Source organism: Pocillopora damicornis, chromosome 5 (assembly GCF_964200805.1).
Source record: "Pocillopora damicornis chromosome 5, jaPocDami1.2, whole genome shotgun sequence".
NCBI lineage: Eukaryota > Metazoa > Cnidaria > Anthozoa > Scleractinia > Pocilloporidae > Pocillopora > Pocillopora damicornis.
In genome coordinates, this window is record NC_142674.1 from 17,524,440 (window position 1) to 17,549,238 (window position 24,799).

At 36.4% G+C, this 24,799-nt stretch overlaps 3 protein-coding genes and 1 long non-coding RNA gene across 13 annotated transcripts; 2 read left to right on the forward strand and 2 right to left on the reverse strand.

The window, feature by feature from the left end:
* Positions 1-1,937: 1,937 nt before the first annotated feature.
* Positions 1,938-11,354, forward strand: LOC149045710 (uncharacterized). Of its 3 annotated transcripts, none has more exons than XM_089208390.1 (16): positions 1,938-2,107; positions 2,348-2,575; positions 2,689-2,766; positions 3,685-4,065; positions 4,757-4,861; positions 5,026-5,264; positions 5,645-5,823; positions 6,315-6,411; positions 6,854-7,189; positions 7,329-7,446; positions 7,752-7,843; positions 7,991-8,111; positions 8,481-8,768; positions 8,919-9,266; positions 9,673-9,737; positions 9,958-11,354. In XM_089208390.1, exons 1-16 carry the CDS (start codon positions 2,092-2,094, stop codon positions 10,930-10,932), a joined length of 3,666 nt encoding a protein of 1,221 aa, XP_089064516.1. In that variant the 5' UTR covers positions 1,938-2,091; the 3' UTR covers positions 10,933-11,354. The 3 variants fall into 3 exon arrangements, with proteins under 3 accessions (XP_089064516.1, XP_089064515.1, XP_089064518.1); XM_089208389.1 differs by having other exon boundaries at positions 1,960-2,113; XM_089208392.1 differs by lacking the exon at positions 2,689-2,766 and having other exon boundaries at positions 1,960-2,113.
* On the reverse strand, positions 5,563-12,095 carry LOC149045711 (uncharacterized). The gene is made up of 2 exons (XR_016187335.1): positions 11,968-12,095; positions 5,563-11,509 (listed from the first exon to the last, which is right to left on the reverse strand). It is a non-coding gene; the product is annotated as an uncharacterized LOC149045711 (long non-coding RNA).
* Positions 11,691-19,788, forward strand: LOC149045712 (uncharacterized). Of its 7 annotated transcripts, none has more exons than XR_016187334.1 (4): positions 11,691-11,868; positions 11,986-12,048; positions 15,421-15,486; positions 16,097-16,233. XR_016187334.1 is itself a non-coding variant. In XM_089208395.1 (4 exons), exons 1-4 carry the CDS (start codon positions 11,958-11,960, stop codon positions 16,653-16,655), a joined length of 336 nt encoding a protein of 111 aa, XP_089064521.1. In that variant the 5' UTR covers positions 11,879-11,957; the 3' UTR covers positions 16,656-16,671. The 7 variants fall into 7 exon arrangements, 2 of the variants coding, with proteins under 2 accessions (XP_089064521.1, XP_089064522.1); XR_016187332.1 differs by lacking the exon at positions 16,097-16,233 and adding an exon at positions 12,165-12,226 and having other exon boundaries at positions 15,421-15,557; XM_089208395.1 differs by lacking the exons at positions 11,691-11,868; positions 16,097-16,233 and adding exons at positions 12,165-12,226; positions 16,539-16,671 and having other exon boundaries at positions 11,879-12,048.
* Positions 16,436-24,706, reverse strand: LOC149045713 (uncharacterized). 2 transcript variants are annotated; one of them, XM_089208393.1, is made up of 9 exons: positions 24,549-24,706; positions 22,556-22,584; positions 21,946-22,104; positions 19,696-19,885; positions 19,198-19,260; positions 18,934-19,020; positions 18,712-18,804; positions 17,915-18,007; positions 16,436-17,680 (listed from the first exon to the last, which is right to left on the reverse strand). In XM_089208393.1, the coding sequence occupies exons 1-9, from the start codon at positions 24,562-24,564 to the stop codon at positions 17,403-17,405; spliced, it is 1,008 nt and encodes a 335-aa protein (XP_089064519.1). In that variant the 5' UTR covers positions 24,565-24,706; the 3' UTR covers positions 16,436-17,402. The 2 variants fall into 2 exon arrangements, with proteins under 2 accessions (XP_089064519.1, XP_089064520.1); XM_089208394.1 differs by lacking the exon at positions 24,549-24,706 and adding an exon at positions 24,286-24,538.
* Between the last annotated feature and the right edge of the window lie 93 nt (positions 24,707-24,799).

Consider the following 24,799-nt stretch of genomic DNA (forward strand, 5'->3'; position numbering starts at 1 on the left):
CAAATTGTTTTCCTCTTTCACGGCGTTCTTTCCGGATTCATAAGCGGGTGAGTGCGACGAGTTCAGTTTGTTTATTAAGCTAATGATGTGTGTGGTCAAATATTCCAAGGCTATATTAAGCCACTTATTTACTCACTGAATGCGAATCTTTCTTTTCATGTTCACCTAACATCCTCATCCGAACTGATTTAACAGATTGTGAGTAACCACGCTTGAACTATCATTTATCAGTACGCAGGATAAAGGGTCGATAGGGATGGTTGAACAAACGATTGGATCTTAATAGGGGAATTCAGACAGGATACTCTTTTCTGAGTATCATTAGATTTATGGACAAAGATGTTGCATAGAAATAAAAATTTTAATTGTTACAACAAGTGAATTTCAACGTTTCGGGCTACGGCCATCAACTGCTAAAACTTTTACAATAAAGTTGAAAATCAAAAATTGACAACGTTAGTTTGTTTCTTTTAACATTTTTGCACAGTCATCCATTTGAGCAACACAAAGCAGTGTCATTTTCCCTGGCTTTATAACATAATAAATTCCTTACAGATGTTGAGAGAACACGAATGAGGCTTATAAATAGTGAGCTGTAAGTTGGGTGATTTATAAGCTTCAAGCCATCAATCTTTTTTAACTTGTAGATGATAGTTCGAAGTCTCCTTGGAAATTAGAAACTGGGGATATCGATACTAATAATTATGCATTTTGGTATTATTTTTGACAAGCAGCAGATTAATGCAGCAAAGGAAGTAAAGAGCATAGGTAGAGTGATAACATGACATATGACTCTTTGCGCACAACTTATTGTTTTCAAAGGTTGTATGGCGTGGTCATCATGGAGTGGCGTCTGCAGAGGGTGCAATTTTCAGTACAGGAGAAGAGTCGGTAAGTGACAAGAGGGAGTCTTTGATAATCTGTGACTCGAAAGTGCAATGGCGGGTTTTCGCCATTGTTTTACAACTTCAAAAAACTATACAGCATTTATAAGCTTTTATTAAAATAGATAAATTCTTATGTAAATATTGCAATGATAATTAAGCAGGAACCTCCAGCAGCTATTTTCAAGCGATGTTTTCTTTAACAGAAAGAAGATGACTTAATCTCCAACCGTTTATTACTTTTAAAAGATTATCTTGATATCCTTACTTCCAGAATTTAACTGCTCAAGAACTCGGGAATCACGGCCTTGTAAATGTAAGTGGTTTTATATATGAGGAGAAAGTAAAATATTCATTTGTTGGTAGAAAATGCTGCACAGATATCCTTCAACTGTCCTTTTATTAAATGTTAAACTTTTTGTTTAATATACTTTGGTTTTATCAACAGAGTTGGTAATTTAGATTGGCCACCGTAAAAATTATCAAAGCTGACGTTTCGAGGTTTAGCCCTGACGAAGCGCTAACGGTCGAAACGTTAGCTTAGAAAATCTTTACGGTGGCCATTTTACATTTTCAATTTAGTTGATAAGACCGAGATATTTTGGAAACTTACCCCTTTTTCTTTGTAAAAAGAAAAAAAATGGCTCGCACTGAATTAAAAACATTTTATTTTTTCTGCAGGAGTTTTATTACTACCGATTAGATGCTAGATTTACATTTTGTCACAAAAAAAGGCAATTTTTCTTTAGTAGAAAAGGAAAGATCATTACAGTTTCATATAGAACAGGCGTGATTTTCGCGAGCAGGAGCTGAGTATTTTTCCTTGGTGAAAATCATGGTTGCAAACTTTGATTTTTACGCCAGGGGAGAGCTGGGGAGAGAAAGAAAGTTGCACTAAGATTGTGAACGACGGTTAAAAAGAAGTAGAGGGGGAGGGGATGGGGATGAAGTTTTATATAAATCATTATTTTCCTTTTCAAAATTAAAAAGGTCCTCCTGAAATAAATTCTCAGCGAGAGAAGTCTGTCAAATTACATTCAACACTTCAAATTCCAACATGATCTCGAGACCGAAATTACGATTATCGTTATTTCTAAATTGGCACCAAATTTACGGATATAGTAATTTCGTGGCACTCTTTACCAATGCTCTTTACACGTGTTAAATAAAGAGAAGGACTCGGTTCCACTGTCTTACAACATTCAAGATGGCGGAGGAAAGGGGTAAATGTGCGTTCAGTTGTGATGGGTTATTTTGTGAAGTCTTAACTTCATTCGCTACCGTAACTCTTATTTCGCTAATTTAGAATCAGTCTTTTCCTCTACCCTTTGTAAGCTGTAGTCTCATTAAGAATAAAACATTATCGTTTGTCTCACGATGTTGTCACATATGATGTGAATCGCGACGTTTCGACTGCATACTGCTTGTCTTCATCAGTCTTACTCTCGTCTAATTGTTTATAGGGGTATACCGAAAACGAAAGCTGCCCTCGATGTCCGAGCTTCTTAGTAAAGGAAAAGGATTGTTGGGTTTGTCAAAGAATAAAGAGCGGAAAGCTCGGCAGTATGAATATGGTAGTGACCCCGTTTCAGGACTTCGTAATAATAAGGGAACATACTCTGGTCAGTCGAAAAGAAGACGAAAAGATACGAATTCTATCCTTGAAACCTCAGCTCATCATGAACGTGATGGTAAGCATATTTTCTGGTGAATCATCATATTAGCTTTCATTAATGAACATGCTACATCAACTTTTCCTCAGCTTGTTAGCTCTGAGTCGATCCCGTTTCTTCTTTATCTAAAGACCTTTCAGAGAATGCGAGCGCAAGTTATGGACATGAAAATGCGGATCAAACTACGTGCGCGTCCGGTACAGTAGGAGGTTTGTAATCATAAATATCAAGGTTGATGTTAATGTGCGCTTCTGTTATGTTCTCTGTGGTGGAGTTATTTGTGGAGTAATTCAAGTAACCTTTTAACCCCTTAGAGTGAGAAGCATCTAATTTCTCCCCACAATATCACCCCCAAATCACACATTAAGGTAATGAGAATAAAGGAAATGGTCACCAACTAGAGAAGCTCTGGATTATGAAACAAATTCTCCTCATTAGCACCTCAGGGAATGTATAGGGAACAGTATGGAGAATATGCATACCGATGTTAGGGTGGAAAGGGATAATGTCAGATTATTTACATGGTGGCGCATAAGTAAAGGTCTAGAGTACCAAAAAAATACAGTTGAGTCACTCAGTCCCACATTACTTTAGTCATACAAGGTCGGAGTTGTTGGGGCAAGGCAAGAGGCATCGAAACCTCCTTAAATCGGTAGGAGGGTGAAGAAATTTTGGGTAGGAGTCATACACCCTTTGGCATACGTTTTAATTTTTGTGCTGTTGGCATTAAAAACCTGATGAACTAATCATACATTCCCTTGAACCTGGATGGCCGGTGCTTTTGGCTTAACCCTTTAACCTCTAAGAGTGATTAGCACCTAATTTCTCCTTAACCTATCATCCTTGAAACACACATTTAGGTCACAAGAATAAATGATCATTAACTCAAGGAGGTCTTAATTGTTAAAAAATTCTCCTTGTCAGCACCTAAGGAAATGTAAAGAGCATAGTGTGGAGAGTTTGCATACTGGTGTTAAGGTGTAAAGGGTTAAAGCTTGTTTTAGTTCAAAGTGTAAGAACATGATTTTACACTTTCTGTGATTTTGTTGTCATAATCATTGTTCTTGTTGATAGTATTAGACGCACTGTTACTACAACGTGGAAATGTTTTTGTCATTTTTGTAAAGGAGAAATGAAAGAATTCCTGTTGGAGACACAGGAGCTTTTACAGAGGTTGCAAGAAAGCAACCCACCAAAGAGACAAAATTGGGCAGAAAGGCAGACACTCTTGACTGAAAGCTGGGAAGAGCAACGGTCAACAATATTTGAAGAATTACTGGAAGCCACTTATGCTGTTCCTGAAAATATCATGTGCAGCAGATGCTTAGATAAAGCTGCAGTTGTGAGATGTGACATGTGTTCCACCATACGACACTTGTGCCCTGAATGTGACCAGCAAGTTCATGAAAGCTGGCCATTTCATGACAGGGATGCCATAGTTAATGGACACTATTTCCCAATCCCTGCAACAACAACATGGAACAGTAATGGACAGTGGGAAATAGTTGGTAATCTTTCAGTTGTTTACAGTGTGCAGTTATATATATATATATATATATATATATATATATATATATATATATATATATATATATATATAGGAAGACTGTGTTTTGATTTTTCCATTGTAAAGTGCTTGGTATGTAGAAGTAGAGTGTGATATATATTGAGATGGGAAAAAAAGAGATAATACTTTCATTTCTACAAGCCTGTTTTATGCTTACTCACTCGATCATCAGAGGATTTTATAGCAAAATACCCTGATGAGTGGGCAAACAGTCTTGTGGGGATGAAAGTATAATCTCTTTGATTTTTCCCTATCTCATTATATACTCAATACATACTCAATATATATATATATGTAAAGTGTAAAATTTTGACTTTCGTAAAACAGTGCTCAATACATAGGAGTAGAGTGATGTACATATTGTGTGAGGAAAAAGACAAATACACTACAAGTTCATCCCTTGAATCGATGAACTTGTAGTTTATTTGCCTTTTTCCTCCAACAATATATATATATATATACATATGCATTTACATATATAGACATATATATTCACACACACACATATACATACACATATATACATATATATATACATATATATATGTATATATATACATATATAAACATATATTTATATATGTATATACAAACACATTAAGTGAGGCGGATTTCATCTCCTTCTTTTCTAGCGAGAAGTCTACCTCTTAGAGACCTTTGCTGTACTACATGTGGCGGAAACTGTGAACCAGACTGTATTCTACCTAATACTCACTGCATTGTTGTCTCCCTTCGAGGTATTGACTGATATGTATTTTCATGAGACATTCCTGTAATATTAATTGCATGGAATTTAAAGAAATATTTCTGCAATGAATATGTTTGTGATACAATGTGCAATAACCAGTTTGGCCTTCTCAACAGACTATATAATTGTACAGTATATATTTCCAAATTTCAGGTCGGTTTGATGTAAACCATAGAAGATATAAGTGCCTCCAGTGTGGGAAAATGCTTTGCACCTCAGAACCAGTTGTCATCATCCAGTCTGGCTTTTGGCCAGGGAGTATCAAAGATATGACGTATGTCTTTGATAAGGAGCTTTTCTTATTCTGGGACATTCTTCAGAAGCAGCTCCCAGGAGTGTCTGAAGGTGCATTTCTCAAGTCACTTGAGCTCTTTTCAAAGCGGAAAGGACGTGTGAGTATCTTTATCACAGGACAGCCCTTCAACATCTAATTCTGGTTTGGAAGTTTGGTAAAGAGGAGAACAGCTTGTGGAAAATGTTGTCACTTTTAAACATATGATATTAATTAGCACTGCTAATACTATAAACAAATCTTCAAGTTAGACTTTCAAAGAGCATAACTTATGTTAGTATCATTAGTTTTATAACACCTCAGCATATTGATAGGTTCCACGATCATTGTTAAAATTTTCATTCCCATAAGTGAATAAAAGCCCTGTTGATGTAGAGAGTCATTGAGCCAAAGAAGTCTTAAGCAAACTTAACTTTATCACATTTTTTACTGTAGTATGTTGTAACAGAGGAAACGTGGATGTTTGTTTACTGTTTACAGGTTGCAACTGTTAATGCCTCAGCTTTCAGAGTGTCATTTAAGGAGTGGAAATATTGTCAATTTGAACTCGATAAATTGCGGTGCATTGACTGGATGGAGTGCCCATCATGTAGCCAACATCAGCACTCTGTTCATGTTGATGGGAACATGAAACTTTACCGTTTTAAATCTGCAGGGATGTAAGTTCTAGATATTAATTTCATAAGTGTTCTTTGTGCTAAATTTGAAACTCAAAGACAATTTCTTTCTGCGTAGGTTATAAGTTTCATTGTTAATCAACTGCAATATTTGGGTAGTTGGCTCATTCTAAGGTCAACCTCAGTTGGAGTTGTGCAATGAAATCATCATTAGCAATAAGGTTTCAGTATTACCATCATTCTCAAGTTGTAAATCATCCTAACTTTTTTCAGAATTAATCTCTGAACAGTGTTTTATCAAAGCTTATGTGGTTAAAAAATACATATGTTTTTTGAGGGATCAATACTTATCAAAATTCACACATGATTGTAAAGTACTAGTAGGTAACACTACTGAAGAAACTTTTGAAGAAAGTTTGGACATAAGAAGAGCCTGTACCACTATCATACACTCATCTTAACACTGGAGTGCATGTAGAAGACTTGGTTATGTATTAGGTTATTAAAGAATACATATTTACATTTGTATTCAGAAGGAAAAGAGAGTGTTACTATGGAGAAACCTTTGTGGTCTCAAATGAGAAAGTTGATAGTCACATTCATAAGGTCTATCAAGGTTCAAAGCAAAGGGTAAGAGCATGTGTAATCATTAAGTGTTTACTGGATTTAAAAGGGTACATGCAACATTCCTAGTTTCTGAGGCAATGTTTTGTGATACAACTTAAGACAAGGTACAATCAAAGATATTGTAGTTAACATGTGGAAATGATGATCATTGTCAATTCAGAAACATTCTATGGTTTGATTCAGTGTCCATTATTGTAAGGCAAAGACTTGTCAATATACTTAATTCTCTGCTCACAGAGCAATCAATGCTAAGGTAGTATCATGTAGCAATATTATTAGACTGCATCTCTTGAAACCTGCCTTTTGCTATTAAAACACTGGCAAACATTCCTATCAAGCAATAGGATGTTTAGACACATGTTACTAAATTACAACTTGTTGATTTTTCAACAAGCATCAGTTATCTATACACTGTACATGTGGATGTACATTATTTTTAATCCAGAAATCAGATGAGCAGGGAAAGTGTGGAGACTCAAACTGGCGAGCAGCAGGAAATACAGTTAAAAAAAGAAAGAATCTGGATGAGTGTGGTCTGGAGATTTCTGGATGTAGGCATGGCTTGGCGCAACATGCCATCAACATGATGTATGGGGAAGTTTATGGATATGCCCATTATCTCCAGGTGAACTACTACATTCCCAAGAATGTGGAGTTCTTCTGGTATGATGTCATCTGCAAGTACTGGCCATGGTTAAAAAAGAATGATCCAGCAACTTCCAAGAAAATGAGTCCAGCATTGTCAGTTATGCATGCAAAAGCTCATGATTGGTCTTGTCAGGTACTGGTATGATTATGTCCAATTTTGCTTGCATATGAATTCTTTTGCATGGATACAGTTTGGTTTTGTTTCAATCATGAAATTTTTTATGTGTTCTGATGGCATTCCATGTATATCAATAAGTGTAATTTTCATGTAGGTCTTGTGGGGTGGTCGTTGGCAGAGTGGGGCAGCTGCAACTACTGGGGAGGAGGTTGAGCACATCAATAGCCATTTCTCAAGATTAGGCTCTTCCACAAAGCATATGCTTCCTGCAGGTACATCACCCAATTTTCCATCCACAAAATGGTGTCAACAGCTAGAGGATGCTAAATGTATGTTCTGTTACAAACTCCTATTAGCAAAGGTACAAGGTGACACACCACAAGGTTTATTCCCAGTGCAATTTACTACCCTGTATCCAAGGAACCAAAACAGCATGATAACAGCAATTTTGAAAAAAGTTGAAAATGCTGTATTGGCTAAGGTTTCATATAAAAATTTTTCATAAATGGTTAGAACTTGGAATGGTTGTATTGTAGCCGATTAGTCTGAAGTTTTCTTTTCATTTTCAATCTTACAGGTAGGGAGGAACTGCTCACTGAACATTCTTTTCATTGGAACAGACGGAAAATTGAGAGACTTCCTGGCTCACTTGCAAAACGATACGCAACGGTATAAAGTGCATTTCATTTGCTATAAAGATATTAGTGTTGTGTTTGTTCTTCCACTCATTTGGTTCTTGGTTATGAAATAGGGAAAACAATGACAGTCTATAATTGTCAATTTCGACTTGTGACCCTTCTGCTTCTCTGGTTTCAGGCAGAGAATCAGCTCAAGCAGGTGAACAAAGAGATAGAAGAGCTGTTGAAAAATCCTCAAATGAATCAAACAGATGTGTGCCTAGAAAGTTGGAAATCCGATGTTTGTCAGGCCGCAAAAGGTCAGTTATACACTACTGATATAATTTACCAATTTTTTTCTAATGTTTATCACTGATCTGATTGTTGCTGAATTTACCTGCATGACATTCTGAAAATATTTTTCCATCCCAGGAAATTTTGCTAAGACAGTTTGGCTTCTGGACAATTCTTCAAATAGTTAAAAAAAGATGGTGGCAAGCATAACCATATGATGTTTGCATCTCTTATGTCCCTTTAAGCCTATTGCCTCTCAAAACAGAGGAGAAATGGAGAATAAACACCGTTCATAAATGTAGATCTATGCATAATTTGGTGTACCCTAACTGCTTGTAATATGTAACAGGTTTTTAACAGTTTTTGTTTGTTTGTCTATTTTCAAATTTGATTAGAGGACGAAGCTTCCTACCTTAAAAAGCCTCAACTATCTGACGAGGAGGAGCTATATCTATGTCATTTGCTGACATTGCAAAACTGCACCCCCAGACAAAAGTTGCTTCTTGAAACTGCCGATCACCTCTTTGGGAAGAAGTTCCGAGAGCTTGAAGCTAAACCTTGTGACAATGTCATTGCTGGTGAGGTCGTGTTAATTGAAAAGGGGGTTGCGTATTTCCAGAAGCAAATGGAGCATTTCCACCTCTCAATTACTCAGTTGGCATTTAATATGGAAAAGCTGGCAGGTAACTTTTGTTTCAGTATAAAGATTGTTAGATCTAAACTCTCCCATGAAATGCCTCAGTATTTGTAGTTTGCTCAATGTGAGTGCCCTTTATCCTGTTAATAAAATTATTCGCTGTAAGACTTTTTCAATGGTATGTTTTTTTCTGTAGATGGATCAAAGCAACGTCAAAGGCTACGTACAAAAATATCGGCAGAGAAGATAAAGCTGGAGCAAGTAATTGCTAAGTACAATCGACTTTCAGCCACTGACTCTGTCCAACTGCACGAGATAGAGAATGGCAAATTTCCTTGGAAAGCCGACACAGGTACACCGTTTTTCACAGGTGTACCTATCCGTACCAAACGGTTGGTTGTAGACAAACAGATGGAAGCATCCAGGTTTCACGAGGAAATAGAACTTCTCCAAAAGGAAATGATACGATTCATGAAGTTCTACAAGAACAGTCTTTTACCATACTTGTTCAAAGAACAGGAGCAACTGCAGGAATTGTTAAAAGGTATTTTTATCGCCTATTTGACAGGTCTGGTACCTTTGTGATCACTTTTTGCCCAATAGTTGACAGAACTGGATGAGTAGATGTAAATAGTCCGATTGTACCACGATCACATTCGAGTTCTAACCAATCACACATCCAATTAGACAGCTGTGTAAAGTTTCTCATGTTTGTTTTATCGACCTATCTACTCTAAAGCCCATGCACGCCCAATCTTTCGGTCGGTCCGTCAGTCACTAATTGCCATAGTTCACAAGATGTTGTTCTCCTGGCGTGTAAGTCATAATCAGTAAAGTGACAAATTTTTAGGGCCCTCAGCGTACATTTAAATTGACCAGAGAAGTCATAGCTGCACCTTGTTATGTCGATTCTTTGGAGTTAGTAGACGCTACTTTTTTGTTTCATACAGTATGTATGAAAGATGGCAATGAAGGAGTGGGTATTGAACTGGAAAGATCTTCGGAGGAGATTTCGGTAAGTGGCGAGATATATTAAGGTTCACAGTACAACCAGCTGGACAATCGGACATGGTTGCCTGGTTGTAACAGGTCCATGCATTCAAGTGTATTTCTAATGTGCAATATTTCTACTGAACTAATATACCGTTTATTTGTTAAATAAGAGAGTTGGGTTTTTCAGATAATATTCGCAAATGTCACTTGTGTTATACTTTGTGTATCCCACAAATATGTAGAGTCGTCGGTACGCCACCGCATCAACCAAGAAGCGGGTGATAATGGCAAAACTTGCCCTAATCAAGGAGGGTATGAATTTCGCTACGAAACAAATCGCCGCTGGGATAAGTGCGTTTGCTCCTGTGTTAACTGAAGAGCTACATGTCTTTCGTACCTTTCTCCTTACGCACGAAGTAGAAGAGGAGGAAGACGCTGACGACGAAGAAAGCTTGAACGGTGATGGAGATGGAGATGAAAATGACAACATCATTGAGTTTCTCGGTGGTAATGCCAGTGACTTGGCAGTTGGAAGCGCAACTGGAAATGCTATCCTTCAGGCACTTAGTACTTTAAGTGTACCGGTGTTGGATCCTGTATTCCCAGAGGTTCTAGCTCCGGGTGTGTCTTGCTGGAAATTCCCAAAAGAAATAAGTCAAGGTTTCTACAAAGGCAGAAACGGGAGTAATGCCTGTAGCCTAATTAGTATCCTTTTAGGATATGCTCTAAGTTTCCAAAAAGTTCCGCTCCCAGAGTGCCAATCATGTATTGCAAGTGCCATCGTAGAGGTATTGTGTGGTTGTATCGAAATTGGCAACCGAGTTTACAATTTCTGTCGGGAGAGTTTACCTTCAAGATACCTCTCAATCCAAGAGGCTGCTAGTGTGCTAGAGATGTGGTGCACGATGGATGTTGGTGACAATTTACCTGTGCGTTTAAAAGACCACCACGTGATGTCTACTGTCTCTGGTCAGTTAAAGGAGGCCATTTCGTCGTGCAATGCGTTCACAGCGTTTCTTATTCTTAATGACAAAACTTCTTTGTTTTATTTCACCGATAGTATCGTAATGTATATTGACACTCACTGCCATGGCCCAAGTGGTGCCGTGGTACTCACAGCCGAGGAAAAGGAACTTGACTCGTTCTGTACCAATGTATGGGAACTAGAAAGCAACGACGAGACTACTTACGGAAACTTGGTATTTGTTGATTTTTGAGACTGTATTTGAGAAAGGATAGAGGAGCTCCAGCAGTACAAAGTGCCGCGGAAGGAAGCAGAGGACCATGTAGATAAGGATAGCACTGGGGAACTTAAGCGTATCAGTTTTTTTCCATGTGTGGCCAGTGGCAACATCACTGAACTCAAATTGAAATCTCTTTTGTTACCAAACGACATTCTAAGGTACTAAAAGCATAATTTTAAACATGGATTTTTACCATATCCTTCTAACAGTTTTTTTCTATAAGTCATACTCAAAATAAAAACAATGTACCTTGGTGAATTAAATTTATCTTGCTATGTATCCTCTGCGAAAATGTAAAGACTAAAGCAAGCGTAACTGGGCTTGTGTTCGTCAGTTGTCTGCGAGAAGAATCTAGCTTTCTATCTTTAGCAAATATTAAATTGGTCTGTTACTTACTCAGCGTGTGCTTCGTGATTGTATACATACCATTTCGCTGATAATTGAAAAGTAGGATCCAAAACGGACAGTAGGGAAAATAATCTATCAGTTGATCTACTAAACCTGCGAAATCCTCCTCAATTCCAATATGCTGATGAGTGAATAATAGGTTCTACAACGGACAATTTGGAAGAGTTTGAGTTCGCGAAATCAATGCCATTTTAATAATAAATGAAATATGTCTCAAAACGGACAATACGAAAAATAATCTATCAGTTGATGTCCTGAACTCGCATAACCCCCCCCCCCCCCCCACCCCATTTTGCTGGTAAATGAAAGATAAGACCCAAAACAGACACAACGGAAAAGAATCTATCATTGGTGTGCCAAAATCGCATAATCCACCCCTATTTTGCTGGTAATTGAAAAATAAGACCTTGAACGTACATAACTAAAAAGAATCTATTGGTTGATGCGCCAAACTCGCGTAATCCATTCCATTTTGCTGGTAGCTGTAAAAAGGACCCAAAGGTACGTAACTAAAAAGGAATATTTTAGTTGGTGCGCTAAACTCGCGTTATCCATTCCATTTTGCTGCTAATTGAAAAAAAGGACACAAAATGTACATACCTAAAAATAATCTTTTAGTTGATGTGCCAAACTCGCGAAATCCATTCCATTTTGCTGGTAGCTGTAAAAAGGACCCAAAAGGTACGTGACTAAAAAGGAATATTTTAGTTGATGCGCTAAACTCGTGTAATCCATTCTATTTAGCTAGAAATTAAAAATAGGACGCAAAATGTACATAACTAAATATAATCTTTTAGTTGATGTGCCAAACTCGCGTAATCCATTCCATTTTGCTGGTAGCTGTAAAAAGGACCCAAAGGTACGTAACTAAAAAGGAATATTTTAGTTGGTGCGCTAAACTCGCGTTATCCATTCCATTTAGCTAGAAATTGAAAAATAGGACTCAAAATGTACATAACTAAAAATAATCTTTTAGTTAATATGCTAAACTCGCGTAGTCCATTGCATTTTGCTGCTAATTGAAAAATAGGACAAAATGTACATAACTAAAAAATAATCTTTCAGTTAATGTGCTAAACTCACGTACTCCATTCCATTTAGCTAGAAATTGAAAAATAGGACAAAATGTACATAACTAAAAAGAATCTTTTAGTTAATGAGCTAAACTCGCGTAATCTATTCCATTTAGCTAGAAATTGAAAAATATGACACAAAATGTACATAACTAAAAAGAATCTTTTAGTTAATGTGCTAAACTCGCGTAATCTATTCCATTTAGCTAGAAATTGAAAAATAGGACACAAAATGTACATAACTAAAAAGAATCTTTTAGTTAATGTGCTAAACTCGCGTAATCTATTCCATTTAGCTAGAAATTGAAAAATATGACACAAAATGTACATAACTAAAAAGAATCTTTTAGTTAATGTGCTAAACTCGCGTAATCTATTCCATTTAGCTAGAAATTGAAAAATAGGACACAAAATGTACATAACTAAAAAGAATCTTTTAGTTAATGTGCTAAACTCGCGTAATCTATTCCATTTAGCTAGAAATTGAAAAATAGGACAAAATGTACATAACTAAAAAGAATCTTTTAGTTAATGAGCTAAACTCGCGTAATCTATTCCATTTAGCTAGAAATTGAAAAATATGACACAAAATGTACATAACTAAAAAGAATCTTTTAGTTAATGTGCTAAACTCGCGTAATCTATTCCATTTAGCTAGAAATTGAAGAATAGGACACAAAATGTACATAACTAAAAAGAATCTTTTAGTTAATGAGCTAAACTCGCGTAATCTATTCCATTTAGCTAGAAATTGAAGAATAGGACACAAAATGTACATAACTAAAAAGAATCTTTTAGTTGATGTGCTAAACTCGCGTAATCTATTCCATTTAGCTAGAAATTGAAAAATAGGACACAAAATGTACATAACTAAACAGAATCTTTTAGTTGATGTGCTAAACTCGCGTAATCTATTCCATTTAGCTAGAAATTGAAAAATAGGACACAAAATGTACATAACTAAAAAGAATCTTTTAGTTCATGTGCTAAACTCGCGTAATCTATTCCATTTAGCTAGAAATTGAAAAATAGGACACAAAATGTACATAACTAAAAAGAATCTTTTAGTTGATGTGCTAAACTCGCGTAATCTATTCCATTTAGCTAGAAATTGAAAAATAGGACACAAAATGTAGATAACTAAAAAGAATCTTTTAGTTGATGTGCTAAACTCGCGTAATCTATTCCATTTAGCTAGAAATTGAAAAGTAGGACACAAAATGTACATAACTAAAAAGAATCTTTTAGTTGATGTGCGAAACTCGCGTAATCTATTCCGTTTAGCTAGAAATTGAAAAATAGGACACAAAATGTACATAACTAAAAAGAATCTTTTAGTTAATGTGCTAAACTCGCGTAATCTATTCCATTTAGCTAGAAATTGAAAAATAGGACACAAAATGTACATAACTAAAAAGAATCTTTTAGTTGATGTGCTAAACTCGCGTAATCTATTCCATTTAGCTAGAAATTGAAAAATAGGACACAAAATGTATATAACTAAAAAGAATCTTTTAGTTAATGTGCTAAACTCGCGTAATCTATTCCATTTAGCTAGAAATTGAAAAGTAGGACACAAAATGTACATAACTAAAAAGAATCTTTTAGTTGATGTGCGAAACTCGCGTAATCTATTCCATTTAGCTAGAAATTGAAAAATAGGACACAAAATGTACATAACTAAAAAGAATCTTTTAGTTGATGTGACAAACTTGCGTATTCCATTCCACTTTGCTGTTAATTGAAAAATAGGACACAAAATGTACATAACTAAAAATAATCTTTTAGTCGATGTGCTAAACTCGCGTAATCCATTACATTTAGCTAGAAATTGAAAAATAGGACACAAAATGCACATAACTAAAAAGAATATTTTAGTCGATGTGCCAAACTCGCGTATTCCATTCCATTTTGCTGCGAATTGAAAAATAGGACACAGAATGTACATAACTAAAAATAATCTTAGTTGATGTGCTAAACTCGCGTAATCCATTGCATTTTGCTGCTAATTGAAAAATAGGTCAAATTGTACATGACTAAAAATAATCTTTTAGTTGATGTGCTAAACTCGCGTAATCCATTACATTTAGCTAGAAATTGAAAAATAGGACACAAAATGTACATAACTAACAATAATTGTTTAGTTGATGTGCTTAACTCGCGTATCCCATTCCATATCGCTGGTAGCTGTAAAAAGGACCCAAAACGAACATAACCAAAAAGAATCTTTTAGTTGATGTGCTGAACTCGCGTAATCCATTGCATTTTGCTGCTAATTGAAAAATAGGACACAAAATGTACATAACTAAAAATAATCTTTTAGTTGATGTGCTAAACTCGCGTAATCCATTGCATTCTGCTGCGAATTGAAAAATAGGACACAAAATGTACATAACTAAAAATAATCTTTCAGTTGATGTGCCAAACTCGCGTAATCCATTCTGTTTTGCTGCTAATTGAAAAATAGCACACAAAATGTACATAGCTAAAAGTAATCTCTTAGTTGATGTGCTAAACTCGCGTACTCCATTCCATTTTGCTGCTGATTGAAAAATAGGACACAAAAGGTACATAACTAAAAATAATCTTTTAGTTGATGTGCCAAACTCGCGTAATCCATTCCATTTTGCTGGTAGCTGTAAAAAGGACCCAAAAGGTACGTAACTAAACAGAATATTTTAGTTGATGTGCTTAACTCGCGTAATCCATTCTATTTTGCTGCTAATTGAGAAATAGGACACAAAATGTACATAGCTAAAACTAATCTTTTAGTTGATGTGCCAAACTCGCGTAATCCATTCCATATTGCTGGTAGCTGTAAAAAGGACCCAAAACGAACATAACCAAAAAGAATCTTTTAGTTGTTGTGCTGAACTCGCGTAATCCATTCCATTTTGTTGATATAGTTATTGAGTTAAAGCATTTAATTATTCATCTTTGCTTTTATGGCATTTCATTTTTAATATTTTTTTTGAAAAAGGAAAAAGATAACCACCTAAGAGATCGAAGAGAGATAAGAGGGAAGCATAGAAAATTTCCAGCAAAGGTAAGCCAACATTTCTAATAAGTACTGAGAAATATGTCATTTAGGGTATCGCAGCTGTTTGTGACAATTTTTTCCAGCACAATTAGCTTCAAGCACCTGACTCTTGCAATCACTAAAGAAATCCGCAGATACTAATTGTCAGCAGCATAAGAGTTTTCGTAGAATTTAAGTAAGGAACATTAAAGTGTGTTCAATTCAATTTCGTCTTTACTATCAAGACTTACCGGTAGTGTTGGTCCACACGAGTTCTCTGACTAGCTTCATGTAACATTAAAAAGAATGTCATCATTTTCTCGAAATTTAAAGGGGTGCTCACTGAGAGGGATTATGCTCAAGAGATTGGATAACTCTCTCTTTAAGTAGCACGAAGGTGTTATTAGAGGATTGACTGATCACTAGCCACATATTCATGTTTTGGAAAATTTGCCGAAGCCTAGATTAGCTTGTTGCCTGAATGTCACAAAGAGGTCACCCATTTCTCTTAACAACCTAAAATTATTCATTCCTTACGTTGAGTGTGTATCATTCCCACGTATGTCAATGTGATGATGGGCCCTTGTGATATTTAATACACGACACTTCATCAGATGGGATGATTTTTTTCCAACAGCTATCATGAAATGAAAATGAAGGTTTCTTGGATTTCACCGGTCGAGAGTTTGTCATTTTCAAAGAGGGAGCTATGAATGTTCTGTTCGTCTGGAGACATGAGATATCTTCTGCTGTCACTAGTCTTTATAGGCATGCAACTGCAGAAAGTGTATTAATTTTGATGGCAATTGCATCCCATGTTTTGATTTCTTACTCAGTTACTGATGCCAGGATGATTACAAAACACCCACCCTACCCATAGATGTTCATTGCTGTCTCTTGAAATTATACCTTCAGTGATTTTGATCTGAGTCAGATTACCCTTGAATGTGGTTTAAATTCTCCTAAAATCACTTTTCTCTGTGAATGAATGTGTGAGAAATGTCACCGATTGAGTTCAGATATACAAGTGATGTATGAACACTCAACATTCCTTCTTTTTGATGTCCACTTACATGCAGGAGAAGGAAGACTTTCTGAACTGGCTATGGTTTGGGGTTGTACCTTGGCAATCCTGTATGTTACTTACAACAGTTACAGCAAGCAGCATCATAAATATTTGTTTTCTTCCTTATTAATCCCTATCAACCTTTCTTACTTTGAAATTGATGAACTTTATCAATGAAAGAACATGCTTTGGCAGAACTGTAACTACTCTAGTTCTGCAACCCAGAATATACTATTTTTGTATTATAGCTGTTACTATTATCATATATATATTTACATTACATAACTGAGAACAGAAACATAGACTGCTTAGCCATACACATGCCCTATTACCAAGCATTTCAGAAATTATAGCAAGTCATCTCTACGACAGCAATGAGTGAGTGAAATACCACTTTCTTGCTTTGAACAAAATCTTACATACTTGATCACAATCTGGTTATGGTGGTTTTAAATATGAACTAATTACTCAAAAACTATCTTCATAATAAACTTTGATAGACACAACATAGGAAATGATGAGAATGAAATATTTTGCAATAATTAAATAAGAACAGTTTAAAATATCTTTCAGAAAAAAAAACTTTAGATGCACTAAAAGGGACAAGGAAGGCTTAGGAATAATCATTTTTGTGTCATGTGACATCATCTTCCAACCCTAAAAATACAGCTTTTTAGTGACAATTAGATGATTCACATTGTCACCTCACTTTGCTGTTGCAATATCACCTTGCTAACTCTAACGCAGAATCTCTAAAAATGAATGATGACACCATGTATTTTTGTCAATGACATGTTTTTTGTACTCTTCTTTAAAATTATGTTTTGGATCCTCAATTTGACACAAAAATTGATCATTATTAGCCCTTCCTGTCCCTTTAAGGTGTAGCATTATATGGTGCCAACTGAAGTGATCCATTCAGAAGACTTGCTCGGTAAATAAATTGTTTAGGAAGAGCAAAAAACTTTCCTTTCTCCAAAAAAGAGTTTTCATCTGGATCGCCAGCAATAAATGGCGCCATAACATTAGATTTTGCTGCTGTTAACAGTACACAAACGTGATCTGTTGGTACTCTCTTGCCATGAATTTCTCTTCGATGTTCCTCTAAATGGCCAGCTGCCATGACAACTGAGTCACGTCTGTACACCACCATCACTGTTGAAATGGAGAAAACAGAATATAAGATAAAAAATTAATATGCAACCAACAGGGATTTCATAGCATACTATTTACTAGATCAACTTAACATGTACATGTACACAGGTCTTGAAGAAAATTATAGTTTTTGCTGAAAACATCAGAAAGTCTTACAAAACAATACTACTATGCATTTATTGTGACTTGTACTTAATTTGCTACAATGAAGAAAAACAAACAATTGAAACAAACCATTATTTTGTGAACTGGAAGCTAATGCTGCCCCAACAGTTCTGTCTTGCTCTCTGTCTGGTGTTCCACCTTCTGTACTTTCAGAATCTGTATCTGAGAATCAAGTAAATTAGACTGTTCCAAATCCATACATGGTGCTCAAACAAAAACCAGAAAAAAGAAAAAGAAACAACATAAGAAAAACAAGCTAAAAAGTGGCTTGCATTGCAAATGAAACTAACCCCAGTTTACAACATCAGTAAAGCAGGCGTTACCTTTTTCTGGATTCTTCAAATTACCAAAAGTGCCCTTACACTTCCCTTTGACCTACTTGGATATCTTGGCAAATCAAATGATGGGTTTTCTTAATAGGCTATTTATGGTGCATACTCAAATCTTGTTACACAGAAAAAGGACGATTTTGCAGCCAAACATGCAATGCCTGTGAAATGTTCTCTGAATGTAAGAACAAAATTGAATTTTTAAACCTTTTACTACCATTGACTCTTTTGTTTCCCTAGCTTCCCAAACTACAATTGACAGTGCACCTTCAACTCTGTACTAATATTATGAAACAAAATGAGTAGCATAGTGACCTTTTCTGAGTCCACTTGGTTATAATTTTTTATCTTAATTATCTTTAATGGGACATCAATTTGAAGATTTCATGGATCTGTGGTATGATAGCAAAATTCAATATACATGCTAACACTGAATTATCACCAATAATTTTTAAGAAAGAACTTAATCCTAAAATGTTACCTTTGTAGATACTTTTGCATAAGTTGTTACAGTGCATACAAACAAACATTACAAACCATTATTTAGGGAACTGGATTCCGCTGTTGCCCCAGCTGTTATGTCTTGCCCTCTATCTAGTGCTCCAACTTCTTCACTTTCAGACTTGGTATCTGAGTATCAGGTAGTTATATTGAACTTAATGTGTAAGTGGTGCTCAATAGTAACCAAAAAAGGGAACCTTAAACAAACTAAACAAAAGTAGAAACAAGGAAACAAAAATAAACAAGAACAAAACAAACCTGCATTGCAGAGAGTAGATGGGGCCGCAGTTAACAACTCATTTGGCGCTTTGGGAGTTGCACAATTGCTAGAACTTTCAGACTGATCTAAATGTGTGAGCAAGAAATCCCCAAGAGATAGATTTGGGGTGTAACATACAATGTAAATTATTGTAAAACCTGATTAGATGCACTCTAATATTTCAAATATTTTTGACATATTAAATTCAAATGCCTAGGAAGAAACAGTTCAACCACCTTCCAGAGAAGAGGTTGGCAATTCACCTGTGGAGTCATTAGAGGTAGATGCAGTTGTCAAATGTTCATTGCCAGACCTTGAATAGTAATCTAAATAAAGAAGAAGTTAGCCAATAGTCACATTACAAACTAATATACAATGAGGAAGGTCAAGTCTGATTACATAGAAATTGGAATTACATAACTTGCTAACCTGCTAATGGAAAGCAACATGAGTAAGTGCTGAGATGGAGGGATACACTTCTCACTGCCAATTCACTTTTATTAATAAACATCATTAAGATTCAAAGTGATAATGTTTACAAAATTAATGCAGCCAATCAGTTTGCTTTATTTTTTTTTTTTTTTTTTGGTTTGGCACATTTTTTTTTTTGTCAACCACAACAAAAATATTATGATGATAAAATAGTAACTTGACATTGGTATTCAATAAATATAGTGCAAGTGTCTGTTTTGGTAATTAATAAAGTATGTAGATCTGATGGGCTTCTATATTATCAATGGAAAAGTATTGGTTTACAGCACCTTTGAGAAACTTCTTAAACAGCATTAATGCCACATCTCCACCTTCTGAAATCTTTTTGTTGCTCTTATTTCCAATGAAGGCAACCCCTGCACCAGCAGTGCCATACACAGTTATGGTGTTACCATCACCATGCCTGTTTTGCATCATGATGACAACATCACAGTCGTGCTTCACGTTTAGAATATCAGCCTAGAGTACAGTAAAGATCAAAGCTAGCTTTTTGTGTTCAGTGTCAAGAACTACTATCATGCAATCTGGTAATGCATGTAATACATAATACATACTGTATTTTTCACTTGTAAGGCGCACCACTTTTTACGAGAAAATATGCTTGTTTGATCAAAATCTGCTCAAAACTTGGGGTACGTCTTATATCCGAGTATTTTCGCGCCACAAAATATAACTTTTCCAAATTTCCTTAATAAACTGAAATGAGTATGTAAATAAATAGCGGTAAATTAATAAACAAAACACATCCAACGTTGACCATTGACTTTATCAGATTTGTTGGTTCTAAAAAGAACCGGGGTGGCTCTGAAAAAAACCATTTGTTTGAAAGCTGGGCTGAGCTCAGCTACTCGTCGTCTTCGGCTTCGCTGTCTCTCGAACTCGTTGTCGATCCGCTCTTCTATGTCCTCTGCTTCTTCTTCCTCGTCATCCCAAACCGCATCATCTTCAGTTCCATCGAGAGCATCGCTGATGCCACAGGACTTGAACGATCTAGTTATCAACTCAACTGGGATCTCTCTCCATGCTCGATCGATCCACCGCAACACCATCTCTTTACTGAGCGCTCGCTTCTTTCCGGAGGGCGTGTAAGTAAATGGGCCGTTAACCATCCAGGTTTCGTATTGCGCACGGACCTTTGCTTTGAGTGGCTTATTGATGCACTTATCCAGGGGCTGAAGAACTAGAGTGAGCCCACCGGATATTACGGCAACATCGACGTTTTGTCTGTCAAGTAGGTCTTCAACTGCACCATTAAATGGGCGCGGAAGAAACCCCAAACTAGAAATCCCCAATGCCCAGGCGTAAATCGAAGATTTTTCCGAATCCTATCCTTGGTTCCTATAAGTTAGAAAGACAAACTGTGATTAGGCAACAGTTAAAGACATGACTTTCTACAGCGAACGTGCTAAAAAGCATGCGCTTGAAATATTGACGTTAGAAACAATCGAACAAATTCCAAACCTCGCTCACACGAAATATGGCAAACTTGGCTACAAATCGTTCGAGGAAATTGTCGTGGCCGCTATTATATACTCCGAATGATAAAGGAAAAAGAACAAACCTTCTTCCTCCATCCAGCCCTTTTTGTGTACAGAAACCTGCATTCCTCTGGGCACCTGAATTCGTAGCTGACGAACGCCTTTAAAAATAGCCTTCGGTGGAAGTTTCTCACCATTCGCCTTCACTGCTAGGACGACCGTGAAACTCTGTTTATCGCCTCCGCAGGATAAGATGGGCACTGTTCGGTTTCCAGTGTTCTTGTGGCTGGCAACTCGAATCTCATCTGGGTTTCGTCCATGTTCAGGATGTGGCTGGACTCCTAGCTGCAACGCTGTCTGGCTCTCGACACGAAGCGATGGAATTCCACTACCTTGTCTTCCATGTCGGCGGAGCCAAAGTCGTCTTACTTCTCATGGAAATATGGAAATAGCATGGCGACGTTTCCATTTCGTGTACCAGCCAGGGTACTTGGCATAATTACTGAAAATTTACGGTACGCTGAACGAATGCTCGAAGATTAAGATGAGTTTTGCAACTGATCAATGAAAGATCTGCCAGATGAGTGTTGTTTATAAAGGGAAAAGCAGAACAATTAGTATTCATAACTTAAAACATTGTCTCCTGAGAAGGATGACTTGAGTGAATTCAAACGTGTGACTTTTATGCTATTTTCCATGTGTGACTTTCTTGCTATGGTTTGTAATGTGTGACTTTTTCGCTTTTGTTTTGAGAATGAGGGCACTGTAACAAGTAACTTCTAGAAGCTTGTAACCGAGTGCGCCTTATAAGTGAAGAAATACGGTATAATGAATTCGGCAGGGTTATATGCGTAACTGATTTTTTACAAGAAAACATTGAGGAACTTTTCTTGGTTTTCCTACACATATACATGTAGGGTAGAGTATCACACATGTAGGAAAAAGTTTGTGTAACTCAAGTTATCTAACGAAGTGATGATATCAACAACAAGATGCCCAATTTTTTTTAATGCAGTGTATATTACATTTAATGCTACTTACACGTTTTTCCATCAATCGTCTCTGGATTGTAAGATTTGTTTGTCCCATTTTTTTAATTTTTTCTAGCTGTGCAGGCTTCCTGATCTTGGGAAAGATGGCTGAGCATTCTTCACACCGCCTCTTTGCCGAAGGCTGCTCTGCACCACAATCAGAGCATGTCTATTGACCAAAAAAAGGAAGCTAAAATCAGTTAAAATATTTCTCACAATACCTTCAAAAAAGGATCTACATGTAAAACTGTGGAACATGAAAGATGTAATATAAAAAAAAAACAACAACAGATGTCATACTGTTAAGATCAACCAAGAAATCAGACTTTTTAATCCCATTTTTCAGATGAGATTACAATTTGGTACCTAACCTGTTTGCCAAACTCATCAATAGAATGCCCTTTAATTTTATCCTGAATAATAACTTTTTGTCTGACCATTAGGCACCTTTCCCTAACTATTTTGTGTCTGCTTTGAATTTTCTTACAATTGTAAAATTACTTTTGATAACCTATTTCAATTGGCTCAAATGAGTTTATCCACCCATTGAGCTACCTAATTGTGGTCCTAAGATCTTGTGATCTTAAGCTCACACAAGTACATGAACATATGGCACTTGCCTTTCTTCCCTTCTTCACTGTTGAAGTTCCTAGATGGAGAGGTTAGAATGCAGTTAAAGTTTGAATGCCCGAAACAGCCCAAAAATTGACAGTTTCTATATAGTAGTAGTATGTGTCTTATATGGATGTGAGTGCTGAGTAACAGAAATCTAATGCCAATTAACAAACTATGTTAATCTTGGAGATTATAGTATACTTCATGCGGGTTACTGATCTTTAGCATGAGTTCAAGTGTACCCAAAGAATACACCTGAGGTTATCAACAAAATCTTTCATTTTGTGACAATAAAATGCACCCATAAAGAGAGCAAGAATATCACAGTTTTAGCAGCTAGAGTATCTACACTCTATCCTCTATGTTAAAATCCAGTAAGTAAGTAAGTCTGTGACATCCTGCTATTTCTGAAAATTACTGTCCTGTGTCTCTAGATTTTCAAAACAGGGCAATGTTTGTTGTTCTAATTACCACAGTGGCTTAGCGAGTAATTCACTATGTCATTGTTCATGTAAGTCAGTAGGCACAAGTAAGAAAGAAACCTAGTTAAGTCTGTGACCTTTCGGAAGCTTTTAAATCAATCTCACAAGAATTAGGGCACCCATTGATATCAGCGATTGCTGACAGGTTTACCCTGGCTAAAGATGGAATTATTACTATTATTATTAACACCTCAGGACTTACTTTAGTTCTGTCAACTCATTTTGGCCCTTAACATGTAGGTTCTAATTCAATAAAACCGGCTTTCAAAAGCTAATACTTAGCAAAGTTACATCAAATGCCTCTTTTTGAGGGAATAAAAAAAATTTAGTTTAGGCACAAACCAAACCCTATGAACTGCATCAATTGTTTACAATCTCATGTGAAACACAAGCCCTCTGAACAGTTAAAGTCATTGGATGATTAATTAATTACCATAAGTAAACAGCAGCAGCTGAATTCATTCCTAATTAAATCACTTATCCCATGATTTTCTACAAATAAATCTTGTACAATTCTTTGCCGCATATCTTTTATTTTATTCTGTAAAAAATAATCTACGAGCACAAGTCGAGACAGAATGCTGAGAGATTTGTTTCCAATCACAAGCTCGAGAGAACCATGTAAACAAAAATCAAGGCATTACCATGCAAATATTAAGGCGATTAAGCAAATGTCGGAAAAAAAATATTTCCAAAACCATGGAAAAAAACTGGAATTTGGCCTGGCAATGCGAAAATTTGAATCCCATACAGAAATTTGATACACATAGGATTTATTCCGCACTGTTTTTGTAGACTGCTTGTTAGAGGCGTTTCTTATTTTGCGGTGTTTTAGGGTAACCAGTGTACTAGATATTTCCTTAACATTACGGCATCATTCGCGCAAACTCGCCAATTGGGCCCGAAAACACCTTGACATCTCTTAAATGTCGTTCAGTCGACTTTCACCCTTACAACACAAGGTTTGATGAAAGTAATATAACGGATATTATCCATTTATGAAGGACACCACAGACCGATGACGCAAAAACATGCCTAAAAGGTTAGCTATTCACTCTAACTGCATTGCACTACTTTGAGTTTCTATTTTTCTTAGCTGAAATAGTCGTCTTTGGAAAGTGAGGACTACAGTATCTCCTACGCACACATATAAAACAACTTAAGCGCAATTAAAAGTCCTTTTCTCTTGAGATAATAGCGAAAGTAAGACAACTTACAATTAAAAAGACATTCCATGTGAACATAACCCATACCTCCGCCTAAGCTCTATTTATTCTACCCCTCAAAAAATGATCTGAACGGTGCCAGCTGAAGCACATGAACTGCGTTCGAAGGATACGGCCCTCACCAAACAGTTTCGAAATACCCCCGAATATTTCACTAAAAGGTGACCTCTTTGGCTCACAAAGCTTTGTAGCACTAGTCCGAGGTCACAAGTAGTTCTTCCCCCAGCCGTGACCTTTATATTGCTTATTTGACCCGAAAAGAGACGAAGACAAAAGCCAAATTTACTTACCGGACGTGTCAGCCATTCTTGAATAAATTACTCATGCCCCCGCCTCCGCTACTCCTAGAACACAGGTCTCTTCGTGCGCGTGCCACGAAATTACTATATCCGTAAATTTGGTGCCAATTTAGAAATAACGATAATCGTAATTTCGGTCTCGAGATCATGCTGCAAATTCAGTGCTTCGTGAAGGGTTTTCCTAAACCAGAGGTGAACTGGACAAAAGATGGAAAGTTACTTGATACCAGGAACATGCTCAC